This window comes from Ambystoma mexicanum, chromosome 3p, assembly GCF_040938575.1.
Source record: "Ambystoma mexicanum isolate Mex_15411 chromosome 3p, UKY_AmexF1_1, whole genome shotgun sequence".
Classification (NCBI taxonomy): Eukaryota; Metazoa; Chordata; class Amphibia; order Caudata; family Ambystomatidae; genus Ambystoma; species Ambystoma mexicanum.
Window position 1 is genome coordinate 641,288,684 of NC_090925.1, and position 20,300 is coordinate 641,308,983.

General features: G+C 47.3%; 1 protein-coding gene across 2 annotated transcripts in view; it reads left to right on the forward strand.

The window, feature by feature from the left end:
* ARHGEF37 (Rho guanine nucleotide exchange factor 37) overlaps nt 1-20,300 on the forward strand; it is a 496,119-nt gene that overhangs the window by 446,399 nt on the left and 29,420 nt on the right. For both annotated transcript variants that reach the window (XM_069651406.1, XM_069651404.1), the window contains exon 11: nt 18,494-18,692. In XM_069651406.1, coding sequence (XP_069507507.1) covers nt 18,494-18,692 — 199 coding nt within the window. The remainder of the gene's footprint in view (nt 1-18,493; nt 18,693-20,300) is intronic.

The following is a 20,300-nucleotide window of genomic DNA, read 5'->3' on the forward strand; positions in this document are numbered from 1 at the left end:
GGAGAAAGCCCATAACAAAAGAAAATGTTTGTGATGAAGTTCTGTGATGAAGGAGAAGAACTGTGATGCAGTAGAAGGGATATGATGAAGGAGAAAGACGATTACAAAGGAGAACAACCATAATGGAGGAGAATGACTGTGATGAAGTAGGAGCATGATAAGGAGAATGAGCATGCAAAGGTGAATAGCAAGGATGATGGAGAAGAACTATGATGCAGGAGGACTATGACAAAGGATAACTGTGGTGAAGGAGAAGGACTGTGACCAGGGATAAGGATTGCTATGAAGGAGAAGATCTGTGACAAAGGAGAATGACTGTGATGAAGGACTGTGGTGAAAGGGACGGACTACGATAAAGGAGGATTGTGATGATGGGGAAGGTATATGTTGTTGGAGGACTGTAGTGAGGGAGAAGAACTGTGACTAAGGAGTGACCAAGGACAAGTACTGCCAGTAAAGAGAAGGACAATGATGAAGGAGAAGGACTGTGATGAAGGACACTGATGAAAATGAAAGACTGCAATGACAGAAAGGACTGTGATAAAGGAAAAAGACTGTGAAAAAAGTGACACCAGTGATGTCAGACTGTAGGTAAAGAGAAGAACTCTGATGGACTGTAACTGAGGACTGTGATGAAGTTGATGATGATGGTGAAGTAGAAGAACTGTGACAAAGGTGAAGAGCTGTGATGGCAGACTAAGGTGCTGGAGGACTGTGAAGGAGGACTGTGATGAAGGAGAATGAGAGTGACAAAGGACGGACAGAGATGATCTTGAACCTCGACTCCAACACTCCGTGTGTTCTCATTCTGCTCGATCTCTCTTCTGCCTTTGACACTGTCAACCATGCCATCCTGCTCAACCGTCTCTGTGATAACCTGGGTATCACTGGTCAGGCTCTGGCGTGGCTGACCTCTTTCCTTTCCAATCGACCCTCCCAGGTCCTACTTGGGTCCTTCCTCTCTGACATCCTTTTCTCCACCTGTGGCGTTCCCCAGGGATCTAATCTCTCTCCCTGGCTGTTCAACCAGTATCTGGCACTCCTTGCCCACCGCATCGCCGCCCTCTGCCCCAACTTCCAGTGCTATGCGGACGATACCCAGCTCATTTTCAGGCTACCCTCGGCCTCCTCCTCTCCCTCCCTCATCTCTGACTGTCTGTCTGCTATCCAGGAATGGTGTGCTGCCAATGACCTCTGCCTTAATGCTAGTAAGACTGAGATCCTACTCATCGGCACACCCACTCCCTCCTTCCCTGCAGCTCTCTGGCCGGCCTCTCTTGGCCCTCTTCCTGCTCCTACCTGCAAGGCAAAAAACCTCAAGGTCATCTTCGCCTCCACACTCTCCTTCTCTCATCATATATCTGACGTCTCTAAGAAGTCACATTACCAGCTGCACCTCCTCAGAGGTATTCTTCCCTTCCTCTCCTTCCCCCTGGACTACTGTAACAGCCTCTATCTTAATCTGCCTGCCTCCACTCTCCGCCCTCTGCAACTCATCCAGAACATAACTGCGAGACTTGTCCTTGGCCTCAAGCCCAGGGACCGTATCTCTCCAGGACTGAAATCTCTACACTGGCTCTCAGTGGCTGCGAGGATTAAGTTCAAAACCCTCTGCATTGTCCACAAGGCCTTCTGGGGCCTGGGGCCTAAATACCTTCAACTCTCTCTTCCTAAATATCTTCCTTCTCAAGCCCTCCGCTCATCCGTCTCCAACTCCCTCAGGGTCAGCCGCTTCTCGAAGCAACGAGCTGGGGGTAGATCTCTCTCCGCGGCAGGGTCCTCCCTCTGGAATAGCCTTCCTGCCTCCCTGAAACTTGAGGAGAACCATCTCCGGTTCCGGAAGCACCTCAAAACCTTCCTCTTCACTTCTGCTTTCTCTCTCCCTTTCCCCTGCTAAATTCTTCACCAAAACTGCACTGATTCTGCAACTGGGCCACTCTCACCGACCTCGGTCCTGGGCCCAGTCACTCTTCACTTGCACTGCCTCCCTGGCAACCCCTGCACTGCGGGACTGTCTCTGTATCACTACAGCCCCCCCCCCCCCAGCACTTGTCTGCACTTACCTTGCACTTGCCACCAGCTGGCCCTATTTATTTATTATTTTATTTCTATTCTACTTATTTGTACTGCACTCCCCCTCCTCCCCCTTCCCCTTGCACTTTTTCCCTTCCCCGTACCCCTGCACTTGCGCGGTCTGAATGACACCTGGCCTAGTAGGATCGTTGTCTGTCTTCCCCTTGTTTCCCCCTCCCTGCCTCGACGCGCCTTGAAACACTTGTGTATAGGCGCGTTACAAATGCCATATCATATCATATATCATATAGGAATAGGAATAGAGCTATGATGAAAGAAAATAACTATGGTAAAAAAATGGACTGCAGTGACAAAGAAGGATTATGATAAAAGGGAGTATCAACAATAAGGACTGTGGGGAAGGGAGGATAAAGGAGAAGGGCTAAGATGAAGAAGGAATTTGATTAAGGGATAGAACTGATGATAGCCAACGACTGTGGCAAAGGAAAAGAAATGTGATAAATGACTGTGATGAACAAGAAAGACTGTGATGAAGGAGAAGGACTATGACGAAGGAAAAGAACTATGACAACGCAGCATGACACTAAGGAAGGACTGATAAAGTAGAATGTCTGTGTTAAAGGGAACCAACTGTGAGGAGGAAGGAGGACTGATAAAGGAGAAGACTTTGACAAAGCAGAAGGACTAAGATAATGAAATGTGATTGACAATAAGGATTGTGTTGGAATATGATTCAGCAGAACAACTGTAATAAAGGAGAAGGGCTGTGAGGAAGGAGATAGACCATAACAAAAGAGAAGGTCTGTGATGAATGACTGTGATTCATGAGAAAGACTGTGATGAAGGAGAAGGAACATGATGAAGGAAAAAGATTATGACAAAGTAAAATAACTATGAGGGAGAAGGACTATGATGAAGGAAAGGACTTTTATAAAGGAAAACGACTGTGACAAAAGAGAAGGCCTATGATGTCGGACTGTCAGGAGGGGAAGAACTCTGATGGACGGTGACTAAGGACTTTGATGAAGGTGATGGTGGTGAAGGGGAAGGACTGTGATGAAGGAGAACAAGAGTGTCAAAGGAATGTTATGAAGTAAATCATGTAGATGGACTATGAAGAAGGTTAAGAACTATGGTGAAAGAAAAGGACTGTGGTGGAAGAAAATCAATGGGACATAATGGCTCTGGTAAACGAGGACTATGAATAATAAGGATTGTGGGGTGGAAGAGGATTGTTATGAAGACAGATGAATAAAGACTGTGATGAAGAAGAATTGTGACAAAGGACTTATGAAGGCCAATGACTCCAACAAAGGAGTAGAAATGTGGTATAGGTATGTCAATAAAAAAAGGACTGTGGCAAAAGAGAAAAACTGTGACAAAAGCAAAGATCTATGATGGACTGTGGCAAAGGGGAAGGACTGTGACGAAAGACTGATACATAAGAACTGCAACAAAGGAGTTCTTTGATGTTTAAAGACTGTGATAAGGGGAAAAAACTGATTCAGCACAATGACTGTGACAAAGGAGAAGAACTGTGATGAATGACTGAGACAAAGGAGACGGGCTATGATGATGAACTATGACAAAGCAGAATGACTGAGATAAAGAACTGTGACAAACAAGGACTGTGACAAACTAGGACTGATAAAGGAGAAGAACTGTGACCAGGGAGAACTGACATGAAGCAGGGAAACTATAAAAAATAGGAAGGAATATGATCAAGAATTATGACAACGGAAAATGGCTTTGTCAAAGGACAATGACAAAAGACTGAGATTGGAGAAATATCTGTGGTGAAGGAGAAGGGCTGTGTTGGACTGTGATGAAGAAGATGGAATGTGGCAAAGAACTATGATAAAGGAAAGGGTTGTTGATCAAGCAGAAACCCTGTGACAATGGAGAACTTTGATGCATGATTGTGTTCAAGGAGAAGGGGTATGAAGGATTTTAATGAAGGAGAAGGACTGTGATAAGAGAGATGGACTGTGCCAAAGGAGAACTGTGGTCAGGAACCATTATGAAGGAGACGGACTGTGATCCACTCTCATGGAGAAGGACTAAGATAAGGTAGAAAACTGCGATGTGTGATGATTCGTAAGATTTTGTCACTTCCCTGTGAGGCTAGGGAGGTGAGGTTGCTACCCTATTGTCCCCGTAGGTGTGGTGGAATGCAGGGCCTCCCAGAAAGAGACTCCCCTTATGGGGAAAAGTATTCCCATTCCGTGAAGTAACTCCTTAAACCCTTTTCACTTGAGACCAAGTCCCTGTCAGAAATTCCTGATAATGCTAGTGTTTGTTGTAGTAATGTCTCTTCGGTCTTTGACTCACAAAGTAATCTGATCAAGACAAAGAAGAGCCAGAGAAACCTAAAGAATGATAACAGGTTGCCTTACTATAGTACTGCAAAGAGTTGAGATGAGTTGACCCCAGGGAGGCATAAAGATTGCTTCAACAACAGTAAAGAAGTACTTTAACCATATGCTTGGAAGGATCCAGCCACAGGAAATATAAAGGACTGTGAAAGAGAGAGAGCAGCCAGCATGAAGCCCGCCCAGCCCGGGAAGTGCAAACCTGGGAACCCAGAAGCTGCAAGAAAGCTGATCCCCAGCGGCGGGGAAATCGAGGAGTGGTCAATGGAGCACTGCAGGGAAAGCTAAGCTCCTCCATTGGAAGAGTGCAACAGAAGCCAGCAGTGGTGTGACCTCAGGGAGGTGGACTGTGTGGTCCAGCAACTGCGCCTTAGACATGTGGCCTACGTCTCTGCAGAGATGCAAGGACAAAGTGGGGAGGGGAGGGGAGTGAAGGAAGCAGGAAATGCTGAAGCAATGTGAGTCAGCCCATCACCCTGGGAAGAATTGGTGATGCAGTCTCAACACGCTACATGTAATGGAAACAGCGGGAGACCCGGTAGGTGTTTGGTGCGACACAAGAGTCCAGAAAGCAGCAGGAGTGATCTCGAATGTCACAGTAGTGACCCCTAGAGAATTCAGAGTTCAGAAAGCCTCGTGAGTGGTCTCCCTCGTCATAGTAGTGATACAGAGAATCAAGAATCAAGAGAGCCTCAGAAGTAAACTTACTCATCACAGTAGTGATACCCAGAAAACCAAGTCAAGAGAGCCTGAAGAGTAATTTCCCTCCTCACTTTGGTGAGACCCAGAGATCTAAGAGTCAAGAGTGCATACATGCCAACATTAAGACACAGCTGGGAGGGAGATTTCCAAAGGGAAATCGCGAGACCAACATTTCCCCATAGGAATGCATTGGGGCTATGGTTATTTCAAGCACGAGAATTGGGAGGGTTGGCATGTATGAGAGTGCATCGGGAGGAATCTTCCTTGTCACAGTGATAATCCAATTAGTATTAAAGAGAATATTGGACAACAAGAACTAATTGGAGGCAAAAACAAAGAGGTGATGATTGGAAGGTTTAGAATGAATCTTAACCACTGGCATTGCTGTGGGCAACCCTCCAGACTATCGTTCTTAGCCTGCCAAGCCATTACAGAAGGGGAAAGACCATATGCAAATCAGCCTTGGTCCCACCTTAAAGGGGCATTCCAGACCGAACTGCTAGGTCCCATCCTTTCTGCACGAGACCACAAGCATCCCCTTCCTTCAAAAAGTCATACAACAGGGAAGAATTGCTGTAACTATAAAGTAAACTTTCAGGAGTTCTTGGGAAGAACTAAACAGATTTTTGAGGACTATTGCCAAAGACCATCACAGGATAGCCTTTAAGGCTGTACATCATGGGTCAGGAAAAGGTAGTCATTCTCCTGAAAGCTACTGCAAACGAGACTGACAGTTCACCAGGAGAAGGGAGTTATTCTCCCGGTAGTATTTTCCTTTGGATGGCGAACCCTTTTGTAGCTTAGTGGTAGGGTTGGAGTAGGTTTTTGGACAGAGGACAGATCTTTTTTATTTGGACAAACATCCTGATGACTAGCATCTGAGTTGATATTTGTTGAGCTAGGGATAATCCTTTAGAAATGGGGAGAGGTAGATTATTTTTCTGTTTCTTTTTTTTTTAAACCTTTATTTATTTGACTTGACAACGCACGGACAAACAGACGCTCACAGCGTTACAACAAGACATCATTTTACACAATGCATATATTACGGTTCAGAGCTGGCATTTCGTACACTTTAAGAGGGTCGGGGTCTAGGTGATGTCACAGGTACAGGATTCAAGAGTCAGTGCCTGAGTTTGAGTTCATGGTGGACACATAACTGCGAAATTTCTGCCAAATGTCCCTCGGTCTCGAGTGCGGGTGCTGCAACACACCCCAGGCCTCCTCAGTATTGTGCGCCCATGTGACTGTCCTAAGCCACTGTGCATACGTGGGTGCTCTAGGCCGAAGCCAGTTCATGAAGATGCAGCGTATAGCTAATAACATGCAGAGTCCAGCTAGCTTCCTTGAATCACGCCCCAACTGGGGAAGGTGTGGAAAAGGCATCGCACTGGGATGGGTCTATAGTATGGTCCAGTATGGCAGATAATGTGGAATGTATTTCGGTCCAGAATTGCGTCAGTCGTGGGCAGTACCAGATCATATGGATGTAGGGAGCTTGGTCAGCACCACATCTAGGGCGACTGGAGGGAAGTTCGCTGAACATATGGTGAAGTATGCCTGGAGTGTGATGATATCTGTGCACCACCTTAAATTGTATTAATTTAAACTGAGAGCTGTAGGATACGTTGTGGGTGCGAGTACACATTCGGGCCCAGCGTTCATCCGTAATCTCAGCTCCAAGATCCTCTTCCCACCTGTGTCTCAGTTTAGTGAAGGAGGGGGCAGCTCTAGTCTGCAGTAGATTGTACAGCCTTGATACCTTCCCCCTAAAGGAATCGAAGGAGTACAGCTCTGCAATTATGGGCTCGTCAGGTGGCACTGTAGGGAATTTGGGTTTTCTGGTCTAGAGATTTTTCCAGAGAGAGGAGTATTGCAGCCATGCTTAAGGCTTCTGCTTAAGTGGGAGTAGGGGGTCTGCCCATTCGAGAAAGTTGCCCTGTTCATAAAAATCACAGAATGCCAAGAAGCTTGCTTTGGCCCATTGAGATACAATGGATTGTGGGATTGTGGGACGTCCGGGAGGAAGTTCCAGAGTGGGAGGTCCCTGTGGAAGGGGTGCGGCATGTCCACCAGTTTCCAGATCTTAGAAAGAGCCCAGGATGTACTAGCAACCGGGTCCGCCGAGTCAGGGTCCGCTGGGACAGGTATGAGAATAAGGGAACTAATTACTCGATCGCTGACCATCAATTTCTCTAAACGGACATGAGGGGGGGGGAGAAGTCTGCGGTGTTAAACCAGTGGGAAGCAAATTGGGATTGGGCTACCAACCAATACCTGGTGAAGTCGGGGGCGCTAAACCCGCTGCATTCTATAGGAGTGGTCAATGTTGCGCCCGAGTGCTATAGGAAAGTGTTGGTTATTTGGCGTAGTGTCCGGAAGAAGTCATCACCTGGCCACAGGGGAAGATTAGTGAATCGATAAAGTAGTTGGGGCAGTAAAATCATTTTAAGTATTCCTAACCGGCCCGCTAAGGAGATAGGAAGTTTAGCCCAGCTAGCGGTTTTAGTGGCCAGGTTGTGAGGTAATTCCGGTAGTTGTCCTCACGCAGCTTCACAGTGTGACGGGAAACCACTGCCCCAAGGTAAGTGAAGTTGGATTGGGATCATGTGAATCCCTTTAGGTTAGAGGGGGGTTGCGTGCAGTCTGTAAGCGGGAATAGGACAGATTTAGAGCAGTTTACCTTTAGCCAGGATATGTGTCCAAAATGGACCACATCCTCTAGCATCGGGGCAAAGTTGGTTTCTGGGGAGCAGATATAAAGGAGGGCATCGTCGGCGTATAGGGAAACAATGTCGGACTGGCCCGCAGTACGCAAGCCTCTATGAGCGTGTGCCTGGCGCATCATGTCCGCAAAGGGTTCCATGGCTATAGTGAATATTGGTGGGGAAAAAGGGCAGCCCTGGCGTGTTCCTCAGGCTATCTGGAAGGGGGTGGAGCACCTATCCTCAGTGCAGACCCTAGCCGATGGACCGGTGTAGAGCAGCTTAATCCAGGCTCGAAAGTTGGGGCCAAATTTGCATTTCTCAAGGACTCGCCACAGATATTCCCACGATACTGAGTCAAATTCCTTCTGCATATCTAAGGTGGCTGCCACTGCCTGCACCTCTGGGGCGATCCTACTGATCACATTAAAGAGTCTTCTCAGATTCAGGGAGGTGGAACTGCCTAGGACAAACCCCGCTTGATCAGGGTGAATGATGTGGGGCATAAATGAGGCTAGTCGTATAGCTAATAGTTTGGCATATATTTTGACGTCGCAGTTAATTAGCGAAAGGGGCGGTATGAGCCACATTGGGTGGGGGGGGTTGCCAAGTTTAAGAAGGACCGTTCTCATTGCCTCTTGGAGTGAGGGGAGGGAGTATGCCTTCCTCACATGCCTCCTCCCATAGGGCCATTAGATGTGGAACCAGGAGAGATTTGAGTCATTTATAAAAGTCGATGGGAAGGCTGTCCGGGCCAGGGGCTTTACCCGATGCCAGCGATTCAATGGCTTCTGTGAGTTCTTCAGGAGTAAACGGCCTCTCAAAGGAAATGCTGGTGTCAGTGGAGAGGACCGAAAGAGGGAGGTTTTCTAAATAGGAGTCAATCTCTGATATCTGGGCGCCATCAACTTTCGAATATAGGGAAGTGTAAAATGTTAGAAATTCAGAGTTAATGTCTTGTGGTGATGTGGCTAGTGTTCGATCGGGTCTCTCTATCGCCGGTATGTTGGGGGCTCCGAATTCTCAGCATATTAATCTGGCTAACCATCGGCCTGGCCGTTCCCCCTCGCCATATTTCCTTACCAAATGGGGGCTGTCCAGGAATTTAACCTCTTGTTCGGCTAGACTGCGGAATGTGTCTAGTTCTTACCCCAGTAGTACTAAGGTTTTAGGGGATTGATCCAGGGCATATTGGGTCTCAAGGGTAGCTAGGGTCGATTCGCTACTAGCAATATCCAAGCAGATACCTTTCAGGATACTACTACCTTTGGAGATGGCAATACCCCTAATGTATGCCTTAAAGGATTCCCAGAGGGTGGCTTGTGATGATGCAGAATTAGTATTAATCTCGAAGAATTCCTCGATGGTAGATTCAAGTTCAGAGGCTAAGACCTGATCAAGTAGGGCATGAGGCCTCATTTTCCACTGTCTCGCTTTGTTGTAGTCTTGACCCCAGTTCAAGGAGATAATCACTGGCGAGTGGTCGGATAGAGTTCTAGGGAGAATTGCCAGGTGGGATAGGCATCTTCCCAATGTGTCTGATATGAGCCACCTAGCAATCGTAGAATGTGAGTCGTGCACTGAAGAATAATAGGAGTATGTGTGGGAGTCGGGGTATATGAGCCGCCAGGCGTCCACAAACGACAAGCGAGGGAGCGTTGTCAGAATAGTATAGGCTGCCTTGGAGAGCTGGCGGGGTCTGGAGCCTGATCTGGCTAGGTTGATGTCTAGTATTGTATTAAACTCGCCACCCCATATGATCGGAACTAGGGGGTAACTCTCCAACATAGAGGCCAGGTGCAAGTAAAAATCTGGGTTGTCAATGTTCTGGCCGTAGATGTTTAAAATGGCTACTCCTTGATTTTGCAGTCTGCCGAGGGTTAGTATAAACCTCCCTTGCGGGTCTACCCGTGAGTGACAGCATGTGAACTTGAGGCTTCTGTGTATCAGAGTTAGGACTCCTCGACTTTGGGTGGAATAATTGGTATAGTACCTCTGGGGCCCCACTGTTTAGCGAACTTTTCACATTGTTCAGAGCGGGCATGGGTCTCTTGTAAGCATAGGATTTTAACGCCATGCCATTCAGCATGAAGTTGTATCTGCCGCATCTTTTTGTGGTTACCCAGACCTCTTACATTCCAGCTCATGAATGCTAAGCTACTATCTGCCATTTGTGTGGTGGTGGTGTTGTTGAGATCTGGTCTACGGAGTATCAGTGGCCAATGCCAGCCCACCTGTGGTGGACACGTCACCCCATCCGTATGATTGTGACCTGATATTGCGGAATGTGTGGCATCTCTCGAGGTGGTCAAGTCTTTTTTAACACAACTCCCAATCCCCCCTCCCCCCAACAGAGGAATGATAACCCAAAACAAACATAACAATAGCCAAATCATCGGCATCAATGCCTGGGGGACTGTTAGCTGGCCTGGCGGTGACGCTCCGGACTGGGGAGAATGTGAGGATATTTTCATTACTGCACTATTTACCAGTGTAATTAGTATGGACCGCGTGAATGGAGGATCAGAAGATCAATAGAAGAACAAGACCAACTGTTATTGCATTCCCGTGAAACGTAGCCTCAACTGTGTATGCGGCCGTCAATGGGCCTGTTTCTAGGCAAGGGCTTAGTGGGAAATGAACGGGCCACATCGGTGCTCTCGCAACGGTGGAAGATCAGCCAGGGATATGTTCATCAATGAATTTCGAGCCCTCCTCTGGAATCGTAAAGAAGAATGTCTGATTAGAGTGTTCGATTCTTAGCTTGGCGGGTATTTAACATGTAGATCTCAGAGCCTCTTTTTAACTGCCACAAAGGTTTTGCATTCATGCTGCACTGCTACAGAGAAATCAGGGTAGAGATGGATCCTTGCCGCCCCCAGGCGCAGCTCCTCCTTGACTCCAGCCGTTCTCAGGAGAGCATTGCGGTACTGGAAATTTAAGATCTGGCTATGATGCGACGTGGAGGTGCGCCAGGCCTAGGCTTTGCAGTTAAGGAACGATGGGCTCTCTCCACTGCAAAGTGTGGGGAGAGTTTCAGCGAGTCTAGAACTGCAACATGTGCTCCACAAAGTCTTCCATGGGCTTGTTGATATTGTCCTCAGGCATGCTGACTATGCGTAGGTTATTGCGTCTCGAACAAGATTCTAGATCATCGTTCTTTTTTTCTACCGCTAGCACCCGAGTGGAGAGTGAGGAGACCGTGGCATGTAGGGAGCCCAGCTCATCCTCGGCGGTACTCACCCTTGTTTCAATCTCCGCCACCTGGCCATCGGTCTTCTCGATGTGTGCTTTTATAAATGAGATGGTGCCATTCATATCATCCAGTTTGGTGAGTAGAGTGGTAACCCCTCGTGAATATATTCTAGCATCTTCTGCGAGTCATCAGTGGCCAGTGTGGCTGCTGTTGCAGGGGCCTTATCCATTGTCTCAACTGTCAATTTAGCCAGTGTCTTTGTGAACAAGTTCAAGGAGCTCTGTTTCTTTCCCGTACCCACTCCTTTGGTCATGGTGTCAGCAAAGGGGGTTTCTGGGAATATGGGCAGGTGTGGGCGGCTAGAGATGTCGGAGTCCTATTGCCACACAGCGGGTAGCAGGATATCCACGAACGCCCTGCTCGGATCGCTAAGAGCTGCATTGGATTCTCCCAGGTAAGTTATGTTCCCGGCCCTTCCGGGGAGTTGTGAGTATGACACAGTAGACGTTGTGTCCCCACCCTATCTGTTGAGGGGTTCGCGCCAGATGTGGGGCCAAATGTCCCGCCTATCCGTGTGTAGGGTAGGCGATGGGTCCGATATAGGACAGGGCCAGTGGGTAGGCCCCGACCCGTGGCGGTCTACTGTAGGATATCGAGACGGGGGCTTGATTTATTTGATGGGAGTACACAAGTTCCAGCTCTCAGGGCAACTGGCTCCAGGTGATAGCGGATGTTAGTCGGGGGGGTCCTTTCCAGCCTCAGTGGCAGGGGCTATGAGTTAGACGTGGGGTTGTTCCCAGTGGTATGCGTGGGGGCGAGTAATGCCTACAAATATTCAGTTCATGAAGTATCAATAGCCCCTCAGTTCGGCACAAGAGGCAGCAGATGTGAGCGCCACCACTGTGAAGGCGCGCCCCGGTAGGCCCCACAATCCCCCCCAGCCCCCTACCCTATCTTCAAGTCTGTGAAGCTCAGCCGCTATCAGGGGGGGCGGCAGGGGCCGGGAGGTGAGCGCAGGCTCCACCGCAATGCAGCGATCCCCCAGCAGTGCACCAGCCTCGCACCACACCCGCCCGCCGGGCCGCCCGCAAGGGACAGAGCAGAGTTCCAGGTACTCCGTGCTCAGCGGGTGCCCGGCCGCCTCCGCTGCGGTACTGCAAAATCCGCTCACAGCCCCGATCGGGCATCTCCAGTTGCCTCCAGCTGACTGCCAGCAGGCAGGCGCGCAGCCAGGGCTGAGTAGCCCCTCCCCCTCACAGGCTGCCGCACCACACAGCAGCTGGGCAGACCGTGCCCCTTGGCTCCATCACGCGGGGAGAGCCAGCGGTGCTCCCCCGCTGGTACTTGAAGCAGCTGTATCTCCGTAGTTATGGGATCCCGGGCTCCGTGGATCAGCAGGGATAGCCTATGGAGGTCTGTCCGCAGGATGTAGAGAGATGAGAAGGATTAGTAGTGCAAAGCCGGTTATATTGCTGATAAGGATTGCCCCAGTCAGGAGCTCGGGACTTAGGCTGCCAGTTGCATCAAGCGTAACAGCGCCCCCCTTCTTTTTATGATTCTAAATAAAGTATTGTTGAAGCATGCCACACCTTTGTACGACGCCTCATTCCACCACGCCACGGATGATTATGGAGAAAGACTGTGACAAATGAGAAGAACTGCGATAAAGGACTGCTGTGAAAGAGGAACTGTGAAGGACTGTGATGAAGGAGATGGACGGTGATGAAGGACTTTGATGATGGAAAAGTCCTGTGAAAATGGTGAAGGACTACGAAAAAGGAGAAGTGCTATGTTAAAGGAGAAAGACTGATGAAAGAAATGGACTGTGACAAAGGAGGAGTATGAAGGACAGCAGTGAGGGAGAAGGACTGATGAAAGGCTGATGAAGGAGAAGGGCTTTGATGATGTCAGATGTTGATGAACAAAAAAACTGATAAAGAACAATGATTTCAACAAAGGAGAAAACTGTAAATTAATGGCTGTGATGAACGAGAAAGACTTTGGGCCGCATCATGAATTGGGTGGTAGCCCTTAAATGTGGCAGTAACCGGGTCACTGCCACATTTAAGGGTCCACCCTATCAGGAGTATGGTGTCAGCTGGGGGTAAACACACTGGAACAATGCTGATTTTTGGGTGCAATTACCGTTCGGTAATACCGCCAGCGGTAATTGCACCAATAATTCCCCATGTGGACCCAATGCGGAATAATGTTTACTGCCCAACACGTGTTCCTGCGGTAATACCGCTGGATGTGGGGTGGTAACACAAATAAAGTTGGGCGGTATCCCATTTGGGATACAGCCCAACTCGAGGCCCTGTGATGGACTGTGATGAAAGAGGACAACAAATAAGGACTGTGAGGAAGGGGAAGGGCAGGATAATGGGTGTGATGAAGTAAAAGGATGCGTGGCATAACAGAAGGACTGCGGTGAAGGTCTGTGACAAAGGAGAAGAACTATAACAAAGGGAAATAATTGCAATGAAGGACTGTGATAAAGAAGGACTTTGAAAAGGTTGGACTGTGATGGAATGTCATGAGGGACTGCAACAAAGGAGGAGTATGAGGAACAACGAGGACCATGATTAAAGATAAAGACTGCAATGAAACAGAAGGATTGGAATGAGGAACTGATGAAGGAGGACTATGATAAAGAAAAATAACTGACCAAGGGAGACTGATGAAGATGAAGGACTTTGACAAAGCAGAAAGACTGAGATGATGAACGATGAACTGTGACTAAGTATAAGGATTGTGTTGGAATACGATGACAGACAACAACTATGTTAAACGAGAAGACCAGTGAGGAAAGAAAAAGACCATAACTAAAGCGAAAGTCTGATGACGTTTGTTTTTTGATGAAGGAGAAGGACTGTGACGAACGAGAAAGACTTTGGCAAAGGAGAAGGATTAAGATGATGAAATGTGAGCATGGATGAGGATTGTGTTGGAAAATGATGGAGAATAACTCTGATAAAATAGGACAGTGAAGAAGGAGAAATGCCATAACAGAAGAAAAGGGCTATGATGAAAGATTGGGACGGAGAAGGACTGTGATAAAGGAGAAGGACTTTGGTGAAGCAAAAGGACTGAGATGATGAAATATAATTAAGGACAAGGATTGTGTTGGGATATGAGGTAGGAGAACAGCTGTGATTAAGGAGATGGACCTTGGCGAAGCAGAAAGACCATGACCAAAGTGAAGGTCGTGATGGACTGTGATAAAAGAAAATGACTGTGACTTACAAGGACTTTGTTGACCGAGGAGGACTGTGATCAAGGAGATAGGCTGTGACAAATAATTATGACAAAGAACTGTGATGAAGGACTGACAAATGAGAAGGACTCTGATGAAAGAATGTGATGAAATATAAGGACTGCTTCTCCACATCCTTTCTCTTCTCTCTCTTCTCTCTAGTTGTATTTTGGCCACAAGGTGATGCTTATATCTGTGAAAATGATATACCGTAAGATGGGATACATGGGTCAGCTTGGATGCATGCATAACAGGAAGGCAAAAAAAGAGAACCAAATTATAATGTGTCCTTAGACCAGTCTCAAACCCATTTACAGAGGAATAGTTTGGAATAGTTGGCTTTGCCAAACTCCTGCCAAATTTAAAAAGTGATGTTTACATCTACTTTGCAAAGAACGTTGTAAAGAGGAAGTATGCTGATATAGTGTTGACGACATTGGTATTCATTCCTCCTAATACACATGGGGAAACACACATTTAAATACTGTTTATAAAGTAATGCTTACAAATCATCACCTTGTGTAGTGCACCTAATCCAAACCCATTTGAAAAGATCAGAGCCCATCTGCTGATATCTCAAAATCAGTGTTAGAAAGAAGCGAGTGCAAGGTAAGCGCTGAAGGCCCCAAAGCGTAGTTCAGTGCCATATTCTCCAAGTCGCACCATTTCAATGTGCTCGTCATCAGGACAGTCTCCTTCGAGTCTACGCTGTTTCCCACCCCTCGCTTTCTTATGGTGCTCCCTGGGATGCCTAGTTTCACAGACTGATCTTGGGGCAGCCCTTCAGGGTACACCACGAGATCTCCTTCCACATTCAGGACAGTTTACGTATATATATTGCATTACTTCTATCTTCCAACTGAAGCTTTCCCTGCAATCATTCATACAGTCATCAAGCGTCTCCAAGTGCTTTCTGCTGACCCCTGATGTATCTGAAAGACCATCACAGGCTCTGACAGCTAAGACTAAGGGTGTTGAACAGAGCCCCATAGAGGGTTATATTAAACAACCGTTTTGGTGTTTACAAGAGATCACCTGAGACACCGACAACACAGCCTCATGATATACATAAGACTTCATCCAGGTGTACAGCAACTGCCACTACAGTCCCACTCATCTATGAAGCTCACTGTCCCCAGCATCACAGCCACTGAACAGAACAACAGCTAACATTTTGGCTAACATTTTGTAAATGCGTTACATGATTCACCTTCAAACACGTTTTCCGTCCCAGAGTTCTCACCGCCAGAGCATGCAACGCCATCTAAGGCTACAACGCGCAACCCTCCTGCTATGTGTGAGACTTCACCTGAGGCTACGGTCACAAAGCCCAGCATTATGAATGCCCTGTAACTCCAGCAGAGGCTACACCACCCACAACATTCCTGCGGCTGCAGCCACAACACCCAACCCTCAGAACATATGCAAGGCTCCTTGTGGGGCTGCAATACCCAGCTGTTCTAATGCACACAATTACGAGACTGAGGCTAGAGCAACACACTCAAATGGGATGCTGAAGCCAACTTTTGAAGCTAGAGAATGACTGCTCTTTGCCCGTGGAACAGACCCCCGCCACCTATTCAAGCCACTGATCGGATGCTGCCATTTTGGAAGCTTTCTCTGCAGACAAGATTTTCGTTACAAAAATCTCAAGGCAGCGGTGAGATCAATTCTGAGGCCTCAACGCTCAAATGACTGCATACACTGAGCTTGCACAACCCCCGCGCTCTTGATATATAAAAGACTTTCATTGGCCAACAACAACCCACACCATTGATGCATACTAGAATCCACCTAGGTCTACGTGACCCAGAACCATGCTAAGCACATACCTCTACTTGAATCTGTAGCACTCCCCTCGTGCGATGTGCATGACAATTCATCTGGCGCTATAACCTGCATCCCTCTTCATCTAGAAGAGACTGCAAATGAGCTCACAACAGACCATCCTCGTGGTGTACACCAGGTTCCATCTGTGGCTGCAATACCCAACTCTCACAAAATATATGGGACATCACACGAGGCTACAACACCCCTCTGTCCTGATACACATGGTGCAGAACCTGATTCTCCTACTTGGCAATACAGATAAGACTGCCCTCCCCAACTATCACTTCAGAAAGCACCCAAAGACCATGCTCCTTAAAGGCCCTCTCCCCAATTGCTGATTGCTCCATTCAACCCCATGTCTCTCCTTTGGATTCTCCCCCTCTCATGTTACCCATCCCAGCTCCTCTGACATCACTGTACCCCACTTGCAACCACCTGGTGAATCCCCTTTGTACCATGCCCTGTTGGTTCCCACCTAGATTTGCACTTTATAAATCCCACACCTACATGTATACATGCAACCCTCATTAAATGCCTGAGACCACACATGAAAGGCTAAAGCACTGGACTCTTTGCACACATGGAATCCCATCTGAGGCTGTAACACCTGCCTCGTGATGTAGATCACACTTCATCTGGGGGTGCAACGTGGCAAACATCACGAATGTCGTGAGACGCCTTCTGAGGATGCAACACCCAACCAAGGGAGGTTCTGCCATCATCTCTAAACATCTCAGGCCAAGTTGTTGAACTTGTCTCTCTCAATGGAGCAGTTAGAAGTAATACTTTAACTATTATGTTCGTACCCAACCATATTGGACAACACAACAACAGTAGTCAGGGGTGTTGCTAGGTTTGCAAAAGATCTGGGGCTACACTAATGTCGTGACTGTGGGACTTGGGGCTAGCTACCCTTTTGGTTGTAGCCCCTGAGCTTTTATCTGGGGCTACAACCAAAAGACCTGGGGCTATAGCCCACTCAGCCCCCCCTTAGCAACGCCTCTGACAGTAGTCGTTGGTCCTTTTATTATTTATAAATAATACTGATATCAGCACCAAGAAAGTTGGAGTACAAAACCTTGATGAATCTTTGAAGGAAACACAGGTCACAAAGGGTAGGCTCCAGGTCAGAAAGCCCAGTCTCCGTGACATAATGACCATATGTTAATGTTAAGCACTTATTCACACTTAGTTAGGAGGGAATTGTGAATCTACCCACTCCATGAATGCTGTATACAAGTAACGCAATTATAGTAAAGTTTCATAGAAAAGAAAAACACTGTACCTCAGCTGAAATTGAGCAGGATAGCAGGAAACAGAAAACAAACGAGAGATACAAATCACCAACTAGAAAATAGGAACATTTTGAAAATGTTCAATTTGTAGGATATTCAATTATTTGAAAGAATGTCTAAATGCTTGAACAGGGACACAATGGTGGAACGTTGTTCGAGATCAACACTAGAGCAAAACAGCAGAGTGTAGGAAGAGGAGAAAGTAAAACAATCTGCATGGAAAGGCCCTAAATATGTTGCATGGGCCCGCAGCAGGTCCACGGCACACCCATGGCCTGTGAAGTGTTGCACCGTCAAGGAATGCACCTGGTGCCCCTGGGAAGCTAGCAGAGGCGACTTCCTGGAGGAGGCGGGGCTACGTGTACAGATCAAGAAAGAAAATGCTTACAGTCAGAAACAGTGTTGTGCAGAAAACCAGCCAACACACCCACGAAACACGCCCTGTGCCCTGTCTATTGCCGCTCTACAGCAGTGGTTTCTTCAGCACTGCATTTAATTCATCAAATGATTAGAATAGATGCAACATATTGAGTTGTTTTGCAGCGTGGTTATACATTTGTTGTAACTACACTGTATCTTGACCCGAACCACTGTTGCCCACCATGGGTCTTCCCTATTTTTTTGTAATATTATTGCAGCACTACAAACAGCACATAGTTTTCAGCTCGTTCTTTCAATCCACGTTTGCATTAGTTTCATAAGGGATGGGGTGAACTGGGAAGCAAGAGAGGCCCTGGATATATTGTTTTACGTGCCCCCATATTACACACTGTTAGCAAGCCCAACCCCTTTTCCCATAAGAAGATTTGGAAATAAAATAGGTAACCACACCAAAGCAGCCCATGGTGGTGCAGAGGCCCACCAGGAAGTCTCTAGAGTTCCCTGTATGCCAGTCCACCCAGGTTTAAGGGACCGCTGGAACAGTGGTTTATTTTGCATGCATTATATGTGATCATTGCTTGGATGTTAAAAATCACTTTATTATTTTAACGATATGCCGATAAATCACAGTCGCACTCCATCTGTGGAAGTTATTTATTCGGTGAAGGGTCTGTAAGCTGTTGTCGCTGCTACTCAGCTTTGATTCTGATCATGTTTTTCAGCAATCACTGAGCCCCAAATCAGAAAAGCGGGTGCTCTCCCTGGTGAAGAAGCACGGCCCGGACAAAATCTACCACGTGACTGGGAACATCAATGGCAGTAAGGAACTGGACCTGACACTACAACGAGGACACATCGTGGCGCTCCTGCAGGACATGGACACCAAGGGCAACAAGCAGCGCTGGCTAGTGGATGACGGAGGTATGAGCGCAACCTACCATTCAGACCTGGCCAGGTGACAACCCATCCCCCCCACTCCAATCAGTGCCTAGCTCATGCTTTACAACGTAGTCCCCTTCGAGAACCTAGCTCAACAAGCCCGCTTTTCAGAACCTAGACCACTATTCTGAAACTAGACCACTTGGACCCTAACCCCTTACCCAACATTAAGAACCTAACCCACTGTTCAGATCCTATCTCATTATTCAGACCCTGCCTCAGCATCCCTAGATTGCTTGCAATCTATAGGCAGAGGTAGGATGCTATGCCAGGATTTTTGTGGGCCAAGCTATTATTCTATGGTTGCCAAACCAAATGTATTCCATGCCTACCTGCCTTGTATCGCGTAAGCTCCATGATGCCTCCTAGAGAATCAGAGTATATCTTTTCAACCATAGGAACTGAACTGCACCTTATAAATAAACCTTCACATTCTCAATTATCCTCACAGAAAATATTCATCCAAAGAAAAAGAAAACTCATCAAAAAATATTGTGGTGGGGGCTATAAGGTGTAGAGGGGTGTGTGAAATAGGTACTAGATAATAGTGAAGGGGAAGGCTTTGGGGTTTGGGGAGAACCCCCACATATATTCTAAAATAATTAGATCGTTTTTTTCAGCCAAAGGCTTTCGGCAAAGAACTCCACGAAAAAATACCTGGCGATGTAAGAACATAATTATAATTGGTTATTTATAACATGCTTACTACCCAGAGGTTTCTAAGCTCAGACTGATTGAACCTGGGTTGTTCTGCGTCGTCTTGCTTCCAATGTGAGCGCATTGCCCCTGAGCTATCCTCCCCAGAACCCTATATTCATGCTATTGTATCAGGGGTCCTCTGCATCCACCATATAGAAATCATGATCAAAAAGGAGCACACACCGGGCAAGAAACACTGTTTATTACAGTTGGGTGAGCACAAATCAAACTGAACAGTGGACTGGAACTGATTGATGAGAGCTGACATTTGGGCATACAGTGAACATTAGTTTTATTCTACAAATAAAAGGGTCAGGGTATTAGAAACAGTTGCACCTGAAACTCTTCATGTTTTCCACGTTTCCCACGAAACTCATTGGTTACACTATGTCATATCCTTAGAGCTAACGAATGTTACTAGAACGTGATTGGAGCTAACACATATACAGTATCACAACTCATTTCCTGCCACCTCCCCTCCGCCCCCATGTGGCGCCACATCGCTTTTCACCCCTCCCAGGAACCGTTTAAAATTAGTAGAATAAGATTCTGCTTGATAACAGCCTTCGCAAACCTAGTAGTGGATCCTCTGAAGGCTGGCCACCACCCAGGGACATTGGAACCTACCTAGCAATTGGTCCTCTCAGTAACGCCACTACGTTCAGCTTCCCATTCCCATAACCACCTGCCGATAGGCAGTCGTTGCCAAGTGAATGGTTCTCCTGCTCTGGTCCACTTCCCCTCTACCCCCGAGTGCCAGCAGGATTGGCCTGCCGTCCTATCATTACATCACCCAGTGTTGTCTTCGCTGCTTCGGTCTGCCTGTGATGTGCAGCTTGAGCCTTGTCTACCTCCTCCCTGACCCGTGATGCACTGATCATGTGTTCAGAG